Consider the following 18,311-nt stretch of genomic DNA (forward strand, 5'->3'; position numbering starts at 1 on the left):
AAAACAGAGAAGATCGACAAGATATCCGATTTATAGGGAATCCTGATATTTGGCCTTTTATAAGGGCGCTATTTCCCCAAATACACTGACGATAGCTCATATTCCCAGCATCGCACCTCTACATGTATTACGTGGCAGAAATGGCCATGGGCCAAATCGCACTATCCTCCTTCCTGGCCCCTGAGCTCTCCTGTGGACGGTGCTTCTAGCCCTCGCCCCTGCTGTTCACCCCCCCCACCACACCTCACCTGCGCCGTTGGATGGCTTGGAAGTGGGGGCGCGATTAACTTGGCCTGAGTTACTGGGCTGGGCTGTAGCTACCGAGCCAACGTGTACAAAACTTGTAAGTGAGCAGGGAGTGGCGGAGAGTGGATAAAGGGCAGGGAAAGTCAGAAATAGGGAGGGTGGTGGATAGAGTGGTCACGGTGATAAGGGCAGGGAACACAGAGAATTTGGATAGGGCAGGGTCCCCGGGGGGAGCAATCCTAGAATGAGCATAGCGGCGGGTGCTGGAAGTGAATGGAGGCAGTCAGGGCAGGAGGTCCTGGGGGCATACATGAATGGAGGAGTTGGATGGGCAGAGCCCGGGGAAGGCATAGTCAAGGGACAGAGATGGGGTGATAGGCAGAGTTCCCAGGCTATCAAGGGACAGGGGGGGTGGAATGCGTGCACGGAATAGTTCTTGGGGGAGGCCCAGATACGATGGCGTAGGTGGGGGGTGGGGGGTGGGGTCTGGGCCACAGCCCCCTCCTCTAACTGGCCCTCCATTCAATTTCCAATACCCGATGCGGCCCTCAAGCCAAAAAATTTGCCCACTCTTGTTATAGTAGCTCCATCTAGATTGTATTTCCCCAGTTTGCTTATGAGAAAGTCATGTGAAACAGTATCAAAAGCCTTACTAAAGTCAAGATATACCATATCTACCACTTCTCCCTCATCCATAAGGTTTATAACACTGTCAAAGAAAGTTATAAGGAAGCTTATTTTCTAGGTGTTTGCAAACTGATTGTTTAATTATTTGCTCCATTATCTTCCCAGATACTGAACTTAAGTTGACTAGTCTGTAATTCTCCAGTCAGTTGCCTTTTTATAGATTGGCACTATATTTTCCAGTCCTTTGGAATCCCTCCTGTCTTCTATAACTTTTCTAATGGCTTAGATATCGCGTAACTCAGCTCCTTGAGTATTCTAGGATGTATTTCATCAGGCCCTGGTCACCTGAAAACATCTAACTTGTCTAAGTAATTTTTAACTTATTCTCTCCCTATTTTAGCCTCTGATCCTACCTCATTTTCACTGACATTCACTATGAATGATGTCCAAATGCTACTAACCTTTTGTTGAAAACTGAAAAAGTCATTTAGTATTTCTGTCATTTCCACATTTTCTCCTATTGTTTTTCCCCCTCACTGAGTAATGGGCCTACCCTGCCCTTGGTCTTCCTCTTGTTTCTAATGTATTTGTAGAATGTTCTGTTGTTACCCTTCATGTCTTTAGGTAGTTTAATCTCATTTTGTGCCTACATACCTGTGTTATTTGTGAATGTGATGAAAGAGAAGGAGGAAAATAATTGTCAATAACTTTAAATGCAACCTAACTTCTTCAAACCTGCATTCATTACTACCCAGCAATGAGTTTTAACTATAAAGTCTAAACAAGCCAGCCTTTTATTAGCAAGAGGGTGGACTGGATTAAATCAAAGTGATTTAAATCACCCATTTTAATCATGAATTAAGCCATTAGTTTTAATTGTGTTTTGCATTTGTAACTTAGTTATTTCCCTATCATTGGTGAATAACCCTTAAAACACATTGATTTGCAACTAAATATACCCTCTACATTAAATTTGGTGCTTCTTGTTAATCAGGAGGATGCAATATATTTATACACATTTACTTAAGCCAACATATATTGTAACTTATTTTTAGTCAGACTCTTAATTTTTATTTTTTTTATTGCTAGAAAATGATGAACGATGCATTTCTTATTTACTACACAATTACTTTACTTGAGATGTGTGTCAAGTTCTATTTTCACAAAACAAACATTTTAATTTTTATTAAATGAAACTACCTTACCTACGCTGGATACATAGGGAAAAATATCAACATGTGTTTTGCATTTAAAACTGATTAAACAAAATTAACATTATCTGTAGTTAGTGAACTGAATTACAGTAATTGTTTCTGGTCACCACGTCCTTCAAGATTTTAGAACTAGATCTCATCTTCTCAGACCTAGTTTTGATTCAAAGATAGGAAGCAGAAAAACAAACTTTCCTTCTTTTTCAATTCCCAATTGGTTTCTTAACTTTGAAAGAACTAGCTGAATACTCTGAAACTAAATATATTCTCTCTACACTTGCAGAAAAGACTATTGCTATCAAAAGGTGGTTTAAGACTACAACAAACTCTGGTTCCAGGTGCTTAGCCATTGTCTTCCATCAGCTCAGTGGTTTGACTTTAAAACTTAGCTGCAAACATTAAATACAAAAATAATAAGTAGTCAATGTAAATTATTTTAATAGATTGTAAGTTTGCACTTTGACATAGGCTGTGTCACAACCGGGACATGGACTGTCAGACCCAGGGCCGCCCAGAGGATTCAGGGGGCCTGGGGCAAAGCAATTTTGGGGGCCCCTTCCATAAAAAAAATTACAAAACTGTATTCTCGTGGGGGCCCCTGCGGGGCTCGGCGCCAAAGAATTTTGCCACTGCCCTGCAGGGGGCGATCCCTAAAAATAAAACGCTTGCACACTCTCGGCAAACATACCATTGTGAGAAAACTTTACACAGTATCAAGCGGTTGCTCAGCAATCAGCAGTGCAAAGAGGCACTATAAAGCTCATAATACAAAGGGTTTAGAGATATACTTTCCGCAAAAATTTTTTTGGATCAAAACAGGGTTTTTTAAAAAGCGAAAAACTTGTGGATTGTCTGCTTCCCTTCAAATCTTGTTGTGTTTTTTAATTTGAAAGCTGAAATTAACGGGCCAAACCGAGGTAATGGTTGGGTCAGCAACGCTGAGGCCAAAAGCCTGCTGTGTTTGAGAATGTTTAAAGAAACACTAAAATCTGCTTAAAAAAACGCGCAAAACTTTTGAACACCCTCAGACTTGTGGACGTAAATCGCCTGAGCCACCCACGTCAAGATATTTTTCTCCTATTGGTTTCTTTCTTGATTTCTGCTGCCTCTCTTGACTCACATCTTCTCAAAACTTGGTCAATTAGGTTAGAACATAAAACAGCCATACGCAAACCAAAGGTCCCACCAGTATCCGTCTACGACAAGGCAAGTCAACTGCCCAGAGGAGAACCCTAACAGTAATGGATCAAGCTATTCTCATCCCCTGGTCCCATCCCATCTCCACCCTCCGACAACAGGACTAGGAAAATACATGTCCTCACCAGGTATAAACCATTAACGGACCCCTAACTTCCCTGCATTTAATCTGTTTCCAACTATAGACCCTGACTCCATGGGTTCTCACAAAACTGGTGACGGTTTACTGTTGGTTCTTTAAGTATTAGCTTATACATTCTCCCCAAACTGTGCAAATTTGAGCTCGTTTCCAACTGGGAATGACCTATGTTGTTAAAAACTGACATCTCAAAAAAGCACAATGCATTGAATGAAACAACGAAGGTGCTAAAATTACATAACCCAGGTCTCACTGGGGTCGGGAACCCCTCGAGGGAGTCACAGTATAAGACTGGGGGTTGAACATGTCAGCCTCCACCTCAAACGCCCAACTTTGCCCTCCATTATTAAAGTGTTAAATTATGATAAAAAGTTGTTTTCAATATATGGGGAGGCGTCACACTCAGAGTTTGCTAGTGGAAAAAGGGTACGCAGACTAAAAAAGTTGAAGAACTACTGGAACTACACCCATCTGAACCTCAGAATGCAAGGGGAGCGGAAGGGGTGCGCTCCTTGGTACTGTCAGAGAAAGAGACGGTAAAGGGTGAGATATGTGCTCTGCCTCATTGATCCCCACCATGCTAAATTTAAATGAAGCCACCCACCTGAGCAGAATCTCCCTATGGGAACGACATCTGAATATAATAGACTAGAAATTTGCATTGAGAATAAAACGGATGTAACCCTAAATGGAAAAGCTACAGACTTGGCCTTATGCAAGCCTCACTGCTGATGAGCTTTAAGCGTAGGAAGGGCTGTGCCTCAAAAACAGCTCAGACTGCCACTATTGAACACCTACTTCGCCCCAACTGCCCACTCCCCTTAGAACCCCAAATCCATTCTGCTTTCCTGTACCCACTCATCCGTCAGCTTTGGCATTCGATAAGCAGTTGCAGCCGAACAGCGGTGCAGTGTGCTCCCGGACTACTCAAAGCCACGTGGTAAGGGAGAGGGCTGGGCGCTCAGGAGTCCTGCCGGAGCCACAGGGCACTGCTGTTCAGGGACGCTGCTGGATCTGCTGAGGCTCCGGGTGAGGGGCGGAGGCGGGGTCGCGCTGTGGCGGGAGCCTCGCCCGTTCTCTTGGGGGCCCCTGCGGAGCCCGGGGCAAATTGCCCCACTTGCCCCCCCCTTCTGGGCGGCCCTGGTCAGACCTAGTGATTGGACCAGGAGTCAGGTACTGGGAAGTCAGAGTACAAGATGAGACGAGGGGCAAACAGAGTCAAGTTCAGGCAAGCTCAAGTTACCAGGAGATTGGGGTGAAGTACCAGGTTACAGACTGCAATCAAATAGCTAAGTTGAGGACAAACCAGGGCCTGCAGTCAGAGACTAGGGTCTATTGAAAGCTGAGTCTGGAGCAGATATGGGCAGACAGACTGTGCTGTTGCTCAGAGAGTTCCCCTTCACGGCTTCCTGGTTTATATACTGGTATTTGCCAATCAAGGGGTTGCAAATGGGACTTCCACTCCAGTCCTGCTGTACTTCCTGCTGAGCCCAGCCTCACAGGGACCTCCCACAGAAGCCCAGCCTAAGCCTCCTGTGGCAGTGTAGGAGTCAGCAGCCTAGAACCCTCAGGGTCCCAGGTTCCAACCCTGTAGTTTCTAACAGGTTGCCACAAGTTTAAAATTAAATAGATTTAAAAAAAAATTAAAGGATGCTTTTATTTAGTCATTGTTTTTTATCCACCTTAGTTAGCAAGACATCGGAGATAGATTAGAGAGGAAACTTTTCCTGTAGGTCCTATTTTAAATTAATTTGAACTTTAACAGATATACTCTTAAAACTCAACAAAGTTCAACCTTTACTCACAACCTACTGTAAGTTTGGAGAATATACACTGTATTCTTCATGCAAAACAAAGAGGTTGGATCCCTGTGCTAAAGAGCCTTAAAGGTATTACCACGCCTGTAATACGATTTTTGGGGGTGGGGGGCAGGCAGGCAATAGCAACATAGGAGAAAACAACAATAGGGACAGAGAAGGAACAACACTGAGATTAATGTAGGAAGTGATACTCTCTTTTCTATAACGGATCACTGTGTAAAGAGTAAAGGCAAGTAGGGGCCAACGGTATAAACAAAAAAAAGTAATGAGGTCTAATATAATAACATTCCATGGACTCTTGCCAGATTTCACTGGTACTTACTGAATAGTTTATTTAACAGAACACAAGTAGTGCACTATTTTATTCCTTCAAACTGCCAGGGGACCAGCTGTGGAGAGGAAGTGGCATCAGACATTCACAGTTTGTGTATGTGCCAAATCATTTTTTCAAGCCTTTGTTTCTGTCAAACATTGAAGAGAAAGAGACAGTGGCTTTTCCAATCCCCCTTTAAAAAAAAAAAAAAGTAGATAATTGCACAAACTAATACAGATGGAAAGTTGTGAAGAAAAGCTGATTTCATGTACAGTGTGCATTTGTTGGAGTGACATCAGTACTAATATACGTTCAAGTACTAAATATTTCCCTAAACAGTTTGTCTATCATGTCATTATTTAAGGTACACTCTCTCAATACACTTCTCAGGAACAAATGCTTTACATCAATAGAAAATTGTGAACCCTCTGCTCTTCAAGTTACATAAAGGAGTTATCTCTAGCTTTGGCACGTTGCAAAAAATGGGTCTTTAAAACTGTCATTGATTAACGTCTGAATAGGTGAAACTAAATTCTAAATCCTTGCTTTTACCCAATACACATTTGAGGGGTAGCATGATATTCCTGTGGCAGCTTCTTTTTACTAAAATGACAGCCATTTGAAATTACTGAGAGGTTGGAACATAAAATACTGTAAAATGTATAAGTAGAGAAGAGTACAGATGACAAGGCCACGGCTAAAAAATTAGTATTTATTCCAGGGTACATTAATAAAAGGGATTTATTCCATGACAGGCCTTGCTTTAGCTTTAAGTTTTAAGTCACCAATGTATGGGGGAAACAGGAAGAATTGAAAAAGGCTGTGAGAAAGGCTAATGCAGTTCTAGGATGCATCAGGCGAGGTATTTCCAGTAGCCAGGGAAGTGTTAGTACTGTTACACAAGGCACTGATGAGACCTCATCTGGAACAGTGTGTGGAATTCTGGTCTTCTATGTTTAAGAAAGATGAATTCAAAGTGCAACAGGTGCAGAGAAGGGCTACTAGAATGATCCAAGGAATGGAAAACCTATCTTATGAGAGGAGACTCAAAGAGCTTGGCTTATTTAGCCTAAGCTCAAGAAGGCTGAGGGAAGATAAGACAGCTCTCTGTAAATACATCAGAGGGATAAGTACCACGGAGGAAGAGGAGTTAAAGTTACGTGCCTATGTGAACACAAAAACAAATGGATATAAGCTGGTTATCAACAAGTTTAGGCTTGAAATTAAGTGAAAACTTCCAAACATCAGAGGAGTGAAGTTTTTGAACAGCCTTACAAGGGTAGCAGTAGCAGCAAAAAACCTAACCGGCTTCAAGACTGAGCTTGATAAGTTTATGGAGGGGATGGTATGATGAGACTGCCTGCAATGGCATGTAGCTGATCTGTGACTGCTAGCGGCAAATATCTCCAACAGACAGTGATGGGACACTAGATGGGGGAAGGCTTGAGTTACTACAGAGAATTCTTTCTGAGGCATCTGGCTGATAGGTCTTGGCCACATGGCTCAGGGTCTAACTGATCACCATATTTGGGGTCAGGAAGGAATTTTCCACCAAGTCAGACTGGCAGAGATCCTGGGTTTTTTTGCTTTCCTCTGCAGCATGAGGAAGAGGTCAGTTGCAGATTTACAGTAGTGTAAATGGTGGATTCCCTGTAACTTGAATTCTTTATCATGATCTGAGAACTTCACGAACTCAGCCAGAGGTTACGGGTCTATTGCAGGAGTGGGTGTGAGAGGGTCTGTGGCCTGCAACGTGCAAGAGGTCAGACTATATGATCATGATTGTCCCTTCTGATCTTAAAGTCTAGGAGTCTGAGACTGGATCAGGATTTTGGATAACAAGATAAAACCTTTTGTCTCTAAGTCACTGGTTGTATTCTGGCTCATGTATGCTGAAGTGACTAAAAGGCTTACTATCCAATAGGTGTTTGGTGATTTAAAATTTGAACTTTTAGCGTTTATCCAATTTCCAAGGAACAATTATGAATATAACTTTTGTGATTTACATATCTGACATCAATTGGCATCTTGTTGCTGGTTTCAGATGATGCATGCAGGACTGAACAGACATAAAGGCTGAACTACCTTCACCTTTAGAAAAGAACTGAGGTGGGTGAAGCTTATACTACAACTGTGTCTGTTGTACGTTCTGTAGATAAGAACTTAATTCACCAGAGTGATCAGTCCAGCAGCTCTCATGAACAGTAAATTCATTTTTATTGAAATCTCAAAGTAAACAAATACATTTATAAGTGCACCTGCTGAGTTGCCTAGAAAGTGTTGCTAACTGCAAGGGTAACCACAGGCTAAAACAGTGGGGCGCGAGGGCAAGAATAGACTCAATGGACAAAGAAAATGTGATCAGCTGTTTATAACATTACACAAATCAGCTTACTTCAAAGAGGTCTTGGTAACAGATTTATGACTCATCCCTCATTGATAAATACTTCCCACTTTCACTTTTGGCCAAGAAAGTGTATTCATCCAGTAAGGATGGTAATACTATATCATGAATAGTGGTCATTAACACACTAGGCTCTTTTTCAAAGTTTTCAAATACCAAATGCACGCTTCCAGAGGCACTCAAACTTTTCCTTAGTATGGACTAGATTTTGGATATATTTTCTCGTGAACCACACAGTCATTACTCACCTTTCTTACGGCAACTACAGCAATTGGAATAACGTATTTTTAAAAAATACTACCCACAGAATATCTTTTTTAGTTCTCCTTAATGCAATCAAGTTTCTTGTAGGTTTTTTTTTTTTTTATTTAAGCATTAAACAGTCCATTTTAAAAAGTTAAAAGCAGTTTCAGGTACAAAAGTGGTTCGAGTCCCCATGCCATTTTTTGTGGCTTCACAATTATATTTTCCTATTTTTAAAGTGTTCCTCCACCGGTGGTGTGCAAAAGTCCCACAAAAGGGAAGAAAACTGACTACACACAAAACGCTGTCAAAGGCAGTAAACAGTTCAAAAAGTACAGAAAATATTTCTTTAATCTTGCAGTGTGTTTCCCAAATAGTAGGCCCTGACCTACCACAGGTGTCCACCCCTCACACTGGCTCTCACTTCCCCTGGGCAGCAGGCTGAGGAGTGGGATCTGGACAGCAGCAGCAGCAGCCTGAGCCAGTGAGCAGACAGTCAGCAGCCTGAAAGAGATGGTGGCCATGGTCGGTCACAAGGAGAGAGTGGCCAGCTGAGGCTGCAGGAGGGGGAAGAACTGAGAGAGTGCAGGTAAGGGGGATGAAGGGAACCAACTGGAGTAATGGTGGGTCCCCCAGAAAGATAAAATGCAGTTGGGTGTGTCACCTTTGTAAAAAGTTTGAGAACTGCTGATTTAGGTGATACTTTTAACTGTTAGAGAGACACGGTGGGTGAGGTAATATTTTTTATTGGACCAACTTCTGTTCGTGAAAGAGAAGCTTTTGAGCTACAAGAACTCGAAAGTTTGTCTTTCACCAACAGAAGTTGGTCCAATAAAAGATTGTCACATCCACCGTGTCTCTCTAATATCCTGGGACCGACACGGCTACAACGCTGCATACAACTTCTAACTATTTTAACCTTAAAAAAGTCAAACTTCTACCTGAAATTTAAGTTGACAACTGGCCCTTAATGAATTGTGTACATTTGTTTTGTACTTTTTCTCCCTCAATCTGTTTTGTTTCTCTGTACCGCAGACACGTGCTTCCCTGATGTCTGGCCCTCCTCTCCCTTGGAGATGAAAACAAGTACTTGTTTTCCACTCCCTTGGACATTTCTCTAGCATGAGCAATTCCAGTTATATTAGTGGTCCAGGAGCTACAGTCTCAAGATAGCCAGTTCCTCACCTACTACTTCTATGCAGCAATAGCCAAGTGGATGCAAAAAAGGCTGGCTCCACTATCTTGTTTCCTTCCTGCTCCCTTCCTGCTTTCACTGCTGCCAAGGCTCTCTTGGTAATGAAGAGCCTGGAATGCCTTGTAGAAGTAACTGGAGGCAAAGAAGAACCAGCACTATGACCTCCATCAGTTTGTAAACCACCAGCAGTTCAGAGACCAGTCTGGAAACCAATGTGTTACCTGCAATACACATTACATGGAAATATAACACTAATCTCCAACACCCAGAATAAATATACAGTGAAACAATACTACTCAAAACTAAGTCTGGGAAATAGCTATGCTGACTATATTTGTTTCATTGACCCAGATTTAATTTTTGAAAACTATTCTAAGCATCCATTTTTGCATCTTGCCTGAAGTTAAAGTTTTGCTTCTTTTGTTGCACGTAACAGAATCAATCTCCTCAGTGTTAACACTGTACAAAGCAGCATGTGTAGCCAAGTTGAAATAACCAACAGACTTTGGCAAAATACAAGCATTACATTACACTTTTCGCTTTCATACATCCACAGATACATTTTTTTGGCTTTCAGGTTTGATTCAAAAACATGGAAAGAGGGGGACAGATGCATAAAAAATTAAAGTTATGAGCATGTATGCAGGGCTGACTCACCACTGTCCTCTGTTTGTTGGGTAGGAAGACTCTAACAATAGGTTTTTGTGGAGACTTGGGGTTATTCCGAGACATATCTGTGGGGTTCTGATAAACTGAAAGGGATGAAGGTGCTACAGAGAGGCTAGAGGAGGAAGATGATGTAACTGTGTCTGCTGAAGCTGAGCTGGAGACAGAGAAATCAGTTCCATTCCCCATGGATTCCAATAACTGCTGTTCCCTTTGTTGTAGGGCATCTAACTTGCTGGTGTACTCTTCATAGGCCTGTAGAGGAGAAAAAGTTACTTAAAATCAGTCAGGCATCTTGGATGCATATGCTGCATTGAGTGTGAATTTGTAGCCATAACACTTGACTGTAATTACAGAAGATTCAAGTTACAAAAAATTAGGCCTGATAAGTTCTGGGATAGGAGACTGGGAAAAAACCAACAGGAAATACAGGACATTGCTACTGATCTGTTAAGCCAAGCTGATACTGAACCAATACCTCATCTTTTGATGGGATACAAAAACCATCATGACAATCAGCTCCAAATTAAAATGCTCTAAAGATACTGTCGTACCTAAAACAGGCAACTTAAAATAATGCACTTTAACAAAGTTTGCTGGTTACTTCACTGAACTATGCTACAAACTGGTTACTCCCTTGGGACCAAAACCAAACATATGCAGTGTATGAATGAAGGGGGGAAAGAAGTTTTCATCTCTAGTATACACCTTTTAGTATTTCATCATCATGTAGAAATATTTGCAACTTTTCAAGTTAGTAACTACAGGCCAGTTCCCCCCTAAGACTAGTTGTGCACTAAATTAAACATGGTTCTCTCTTTTTTTTAAGTGTCAATTAAAAAAATTCTTATTTTCACTCTACACTGTTATGCCCCTTCAGGGGTTCATGAATAGCATGTCTTTGCCTCCTGTTTTGATCTCACATTTTTCATCATTGCTGGCTGACAAGCTACCCTGTTTACTCCTCCTCACTTACATCATCAAGGATACCAGTACAGCTCTTAAAAAACACAGTTTTCGTTAGAAAGTGCACTCAAGTTGAAGGGTTTTTCAGCAGGACAAACAATTGCCAGGACATAAAACAATTTTTAAAAGACGGTATTTGGTAACTGTGTGGCAAGTTAAATATTTTGAATCCAGGGCATTTCCACCAGATAATTAAAGCTGGCTCAAAATTTGAATCTAAAACTATTTGACAGTGTCACTTAGTTGAAAAACAGCACACTATTCTTTGAATAGCATAGTTTTTAAGTCTGACTATAGAAAAAAAGTGTGTTTTAATACACAGACACAAGAGAGGAAAAATCATTCATTGTGCTGTTGATTTTCCAGCCAGATAAAGACAAGAAACCCTCATAACAAATACAATATCTGCAATCGGACGCATTTTCAACCAAAATATATAGACTATCAATAGCCTAGCTTTATTTTCATCTAGAATGTTGAACTCTGCAGCCAGCTCGCCAGAAGTGTTTCTGTTGGGTGTGTTAGTTAATACTAACATTAAACTTTCAGATTAGTTACAATGATTCTCTGAATTTGGAGGTTTAAAAATATATATACAAGCGTATGCACTGCATTTTACAGACAAACTAAGACAGATCTCTGCCCCCAAGAGCTTGCCATCTAAATGGCTGAAGAGGGCAGAAGAAGTTTTCCCCTTTATCCTCCACATAAGAAATCAAGACTGATGTCAAGGTGCATACTGCCTGCTTTGACTATTAGAGGGGCTTCCTTGTTATAGAAACATTAAACACATTTCCAACTTAAATCCATTTGTCCTTTTCATACACCACGTCTTCTAGCTATAAACTTCCTCCAATTGATTTTATAGTAATTTTAATGTGCTGAATTGGTCTTAATTTTTTTATCATCAGAAAAGTTTTACAACTGAACTAACAGAACATCTTAAAGATTTTGGAGTTCAACGCCCATGTGTGGAGAAGCCATCAGCATTCACTGGAGAGAAAAAACACAACACTTTCAGTGAGCCTGTCATTAGCACTCCATTTTGTCATTTTTGTATTTCGCCTTCACAACTGCATTTGCAGGTTCAGCTAACCACTCTGCCTTTATTGAGCAAAACTGTCTTCCTCTTCCTCATTATCAGCCTTTACCAACTGTTCAAGATGAAGATGTACTCTGTGACATCATTTCTATGCCAACAGACTGACAAAGAATTACGACTTCACTCTGGGATTAAGAAGAAAAGTTGTGAGAAAAAACAATCAAATTCAAATACTAAATCTCAAAGAGAACCCAGAAAAACTGAAAAGAAAATGATCTAATCTTTATACACCAGAAAAGGGTCTAGTGCTTCACAAACAGACACCAAAATCTGCCCTAAATTATACTCCATTGTCAAAAACCATTACCTCAGATTTACTCAGGTGTAACTGAGGGAAGAATTGGCTCTGTCTACAGAAGATCAGCTTTTAATACAAGTTTCTCTCCTACTTCCAGGAAAGTGGAATGTTTTTCTATATATAATTCCATTAAGTTATACGCAGAGAATTATCTTAAGCCAAAAAAATGTTAAAAGTCACAAGCTTCTACTATAGTTTTGCCAATATACTTTTCCAAATCTATTCTTACTTCCTTTTGTCATAAACATTAGCTGAAATAATGTTTTGTAACACAGACAGTATCACATCGCTGCAAGATATTTGTGGGTTTAACTTAGTTCCTGGACAAAATCACACATACTTTTCAAAATACGCAGAATGTTTATTCTGGCAACCTAAAATATTACTATTGCAAACCCAAGTTATAATTTATAGATAAGTCACTTGAATGTAAGTGACAGACATTGGTAAACTAACTTTGGGCTCCTTCCCACCAAAGCCAATGGAAAAAACTCATTAACTTTAATGGGAACAGGAACATGGTCTGTTAGACTTTAAACTGTTAGTCACAGAGCAATAGAAGAAACAGCAAAAACATGTCTCATAACTAGATATCCATGACTGGATTTTAGCAGTTTGTTTAAAAGTCAATCCCTTTTATAAGCAAGAAGCAATAATAGAACAGAGAGCTGGTCAGAACATTTTCAATTTAATTGCATTTTGTCACAGTCAAAATGTTTTGGAGACATATGGGTTTTGACTGATTGCTATAGTACATGTAACAGCTGCACAGTTGCACCATACAGGAAAAAAACAAAAAAATCTTCCTACTGTACTTCATTTGGGTAAAGATATACAACTATTACAACAGAAAGGCTGACTGACCCATGTTAAACATCCGTTAGAAGAAGAGGATTCACCTCTATTGAAAGTTGTGATAAACTGCACTTAGACACAAATCGAAACTTTGCCCGTCTATATTAGGGAGTTGCATTTGTGTAGCTACACCAATGGCCCTTAAAAAAAGTTCTAAACAATCTAGACAAAGCCTTAAGAGCCAAAACTGATTTCTGCTCCTTTTTTTGCTTATAGTGGTTGATTTAGCTGATGAAAAAGTAATGCTTTAAATAAATAGAGTCTTAGACCATATCCCCAGTGTATTGTAAAGAAGGCCTAGTTAACTGAATATTCTGTCACCACAATGAGCAGAGTTAAAATTGTAATAGGGTTTTATAAAATACAAAAAAAGAGTTAGGTTGAAATCTCTTAAGTTTTTACTTTTCCAATGGAAGCAAGCAGGATTCTGCTATAAGACAAGTTTAATATTTGTGTTTAGCACCATATACAGCCAAGAAAATAAATGCAGAACAGTGGAATATGCAAGATTGAGGACATGTAGCACTTGGAGATTAAAAACTGCAGTTTTTAAAGCCTTTATGATTATCCAGCAACTAAAGCGGTGAAGCATGTTCAGATCACCCCCTTTTCACAAGGAACATGGCACTTGTGTTCTGGACCAGCTGGAGTTTGTGGAAAATCTTATTATGCAAGCCAACCTACAGGGAATTTCGGTAATCTAATCTTGTTATGATGGAAATGTGGATAACCATTTCAGAGACTGACGTGTTACAGAAATGGATGCAAGTTGTTTATTCTCCGACAGGTAAAAACTAGCAACAGAGCTTAAAATTTCTCAGAAAAGAAGAATCTGAAAGACACTCAACATTTTACTGACACACAAGGTAGGAACGCTCTCCAAGCATGACATCCTTGGATCTTCTCTGAAAGCAGAATTTTCAATAAAGCATGAAATTACTGGTATCCAAATTCACAGCTATGTGAGTAATTGCATAACCACCCTTGGCCTAAGTCTCCTCTATCTGTAAGAGAGGTAATATTTCCCCCTGAATCCTTCAGGGGTGGGGGAGGGGGGAAGGAGAAAGGTGCTATGTAAGTGCAAACTATTCCTAAAACTACATTTTCTTCTACCCAACGTTATGCCGTATTTTCACTATATTTATTTATTAGTACATGATGAAGGTCACAGAACAGAAATTCAAGCCAGCAGGAACATACAGAAGCAGCAGCCTCAGCAGGTAATGCAGGAGGGACTGCTGAATACTAAAGATGTCACTGAAAACTGTTAAAAAGCAGTCTAACGTGGACACTATCCCCTTTGCAGACTGGCTAGTTACTACAGCCCTCTCCCTCAAAAACTTCATGTGAGCCTCTATCCAGCTGCCCTCTATGCTTGCCTCTTTCCTGCACTCTTGCCCTATCACAGTGGCAGGCAACCTATGGCACGGGTGCCAAAGGTGGCACACGAGCTGATTTTCAGTGGCACTCTCACTGCCCAGGTCCTGGCCAACAGTCCGGGAGGCTCTGCATTTTAATTATTTTAAATGAAGCTTCTTAAACATTTTGAAACCTTATTTACTTTACATATAACAGTAGTTTAGTTATAGATTATAGACTTACAGAAAGAGATCTTCTAAAAACATTAAAATGTATTACTGGCACGTGAAACCTTAAATTAGAGTGAATAAATGAAGACAGCACACCACTTCTGAAAGGTTGCCGACCCCGATATACATAGTAATAGCAGCAGTAGCAGGGTATTGTTTTTATTGGGAGAGTGCTGAGGTGATACAGGATACTCACTGTGTCCTAATCTTCTCACAAGTGGGATAACAAAAAATCAAACTGCCAACTCACAGGACTAGTATACTGCAGTTTCAAGTCCTCAGCCAGTCTGTTTTTTGCTCTGCTTTCACACACTGTTCCAATTACTCTCTAGTTGCAAAACCTTCCAGTTGTAATGCCACCCTTAGCCCTAGCCTATGACCTTGACTGCATTGCAATGCAGAAATTTATTTCTTATTGACAAGCTGGCCCTTACATTTGAAATTGGATGTACCATTGTTGCTTACCTTTTTTCATCCCTCAATCCTGTTTGTTTTCTCTGTACCGCAGGACACGTGTCCTTCCACTGATGTTTGGCCCTCCTCTCCCTATGGAGATGTGAACCCAGTACTTGTTTTCCATCCCTTGGAATTTCTTAGCATGAAGAATTCCAGTTTATATTAGGTGGTCCAGGAGCTACATAGTCTCAAGATAGCCAGTTCCTCACTATACTTCTAGTGCAGCAATAGCAAGTGGATGCAAAAAAGGCTGCACACTATCTTGTTTACCCTTCCTGCTCCTATCCTGCTTTCCTGCTGCAAGGCTCTTTGGTAATGAAGAGCCTTGGAATGCCTTGTGAAGATAATGGAGGCAGAGAGACCGCACTATGACCTCCATCGTTTGTAACCCCAGCAGTTCAGGGAGACCGTCTGAAACCATGTGTTAACCTGCAATGACACATTACATTGAAATATAACACTGAATCTCAACACCCGAATAATAATTACGAGTGACACAAATACTACTCAAACTAAGTCTGGGAAATAGCTATGCTGACTATATTTGTCTTCATTGACCCGATTTAATTTTTTGAAAAAACTATTCTAAGCATCACGTTTTGCAAATCTTGCACTGAGTTTAAGTTTTGTTACTTTTGTTTGCACGTAACCGAATCAAATCTCCCAGTAGTTAAACACTTACAAAGAAGCATGTGTAGCCAAGTTGAAAATAACCAAGAGAACTTTGCAAATAACAAGCATTACATTACACTTTTCGCTTTCTACATCCACAGATACTTTTTTGGCTTTCAGGTCTGATTCAAACATCGAAAGAGGGGACAGATGCCATAAAAAATTAAAGTTATGAGCATTATGCAGGTGACTCCACTGTCCTCTGTTTGTTGGGTAGGAAGCTCTAACAAATAGGTTTTTGTGGAGACTTGGGGTTATTCCGAGAATTCTGTGGGGTTATGATAACTGAAGGGATAAGGTTCATACAGAGAAGCTTAGGGATGGTAAGATGTATGTACTGTGTCTGCTGAAGCTGAGTGGGACGAAAAATCCTTACTTCCAATTCCCCATGGATTCCATAAACTGCTGTTCCTTATCTGTAGGGCATCTAACTGCTGGTAATGTATCATTCAGTAGGCTGTAGAGAGAAAGTTACTTAGCATCAGTTCAGGCACTCTTGGACTGCATATGCTGCAATTGAGTGTGAATTATGTAGGCCATAACACAGTGACTGTATACGAAGATTCAGTTACAAAAATTAGGACACTGATAAGTTCTGGGAAATCTGGGATGGAGACTGGGAAAAACACAGGAATACAGGACATTGCTTACTATCTGTTTAAGCCAAAGCGCGATATTGAACCAAATTACTCATTCTTTGATGGGATACAAAACATCTGGACAATCAGCTCCAATTAAAATGCTCTAAGATTTACTGTGTACCTTAAACAGAATTAAGAAATAAGCACTTTAACAAGTCTTGCTGGTTACTTCAACTGAACTATGCTACAACTGGTTAATCCCTTGGGACCAAAACCAACATATGCAGTGTACATGAAATGAAGGGGGAAGAAGTTTTCATCTCTATATACACCTTCGTAGTATTTCGATACAATCAGAGAAGATTTGCACTTTCAAGTTAGTAACTACAGGCCATGTTCCCCCCTAAGACTATTGTGCACTAATTAAACATGTTCTCATCTTTTTTTTAAGTGTCATTAAAAAACTTTTATTTCACTCTACACTGTTATGCCGCCTTCAGGGTTCATGATAGCAATGTCTTTGCATCCTGCTTTGATCTCAATTTTTCATCATTGCTGTGCTGACCAGTGACAGCTACGCTGTTTACCTCCTCACTTTAACATCAAGGATACCGATCAGCTCTTAAAAAACAGTTTTCAGTTAGAAAGTGCACTCAAGCTTGAAGGGTTTTTCAGCAGGAGAAACATTGTCCAGACTAACAATTTTAACGAGCGGGTATTTGGTAACTGTGTGGCAAGTTAAAACTTTTGATATCCGGGATTTCCACAGATAATTAAAGTCTGGCTCAAATTTGAATCAAAACTATTGAGACAGTGGTCCTTAGTGAAAAAACAGACGACCACACTCATTCTTTGAATAGGCATAGTTTTTAAGGTCTGCACTATAGAAAAAGTGTTTTTAATAGACAGACCCCAGAGAAGGGAAAATCTCTCATTGTGCTGTTGATTGTCCAGCGATAAGACAGAAACCCTCATAACTATAACAATAGATGCAATCTGGACGCCAATTTTTCAACCAAAATATATAGACTATGGCAGAGCACCTAGCTTTATTTTCATCATTAGAATTTTGAACTTCTGGCAGCCAGGCTCGCCAGGAAGTGTTTTGTTGGGTTGTTAGTTATACTACAGTAAATATTCAGTTATTACATGATTCGCTGAATTGTGAGTTAAAAATATATATACAAGCGTATGCACTGCATTTTACAGACACACTAATAAGATCTCTGCCCCCAAGAGCTTGCCTCTAAATGGCTGAAGAGGCAGAAGAAGAAGTTTTCCCCTTTATCCTCCACATCGAAAATCGAAGACTGGATGTCAAGGTGCATACTGCCTGCTTGACATATACGAGGGCTTCCTTGTATAGAAACATTAAACACATTTCCAACTTAATCCATTGTCCTTATTCATACCACCACAGTCTTCTAGCTATAAACTATCTCCAATTGATTTTTATATGTTAATTTTAATGTGCCTTGATTAGGTCACTTAATTTTTTTTATCATCAGAAAAGTTGTCAACTGAACTTACAGAACTCTTAAAAGATTTTTGGAGTTTCAACGCCATGTTGTGGGAGCCAATCAGCTTCCACTGGAGCGAAAACACAACAGCTTCATGAGCTGTCATTAGCACTCCAGTTTTGTCATGTTTTGTATTTCAGCCTGCACAACTTGCAGTTTGCAGGTTCAGCTCAACAACTCTCCTTTATTGAGCAGTAAACTGTCTTCTCTC

General features: G+C 40.3%; 1 protein-coding gene across 4 annotated transcripts in view; it reads right to left on the minus strand.

Moving 5' to 3' along the window:
* Positions 1 to 18,311, minus strand: part of BRAF (B-Raf proto-oncogene, serine/threonine kinase) — a 136,768-nt gene that overhangs the window by 82,865 nt on the left and 35,592 nt on the right. For 3 of the 4 annotated variants that reach the window (XM_032783183.2, XM_075069045.1, XM_075069041.1), the window contains exon 3: positions 10,053 to 10,316. In XM_032783183.2, the coding sequence (XP_032639074.1) occupies positions 10,053 to 10,316 (264 nt within the window). Of the gene's footprint in view, positions 1 to 8,592; positions 9,973 to 10,052; positions 10,317 to 18,311 lie in introns of those variants that run through there. The other variant, XM_032783184.2, reaches the window with a different exon arrangement.

The sequence above is a fragment of the Chelonoidis abingdonii genome, chromosome 1 (assembly GCF_003597395.2).
Source record: "Chelonoidis abingdonii isolate Lonesome George chromosome 1, CheloAbing_2.0, whole genome shotgun sequence".
NCBI lineage: Eukaryota > Metazoa > Chordata > Testudines > Testudinidae > Chelonoidis > Chelonoidis abingdonii.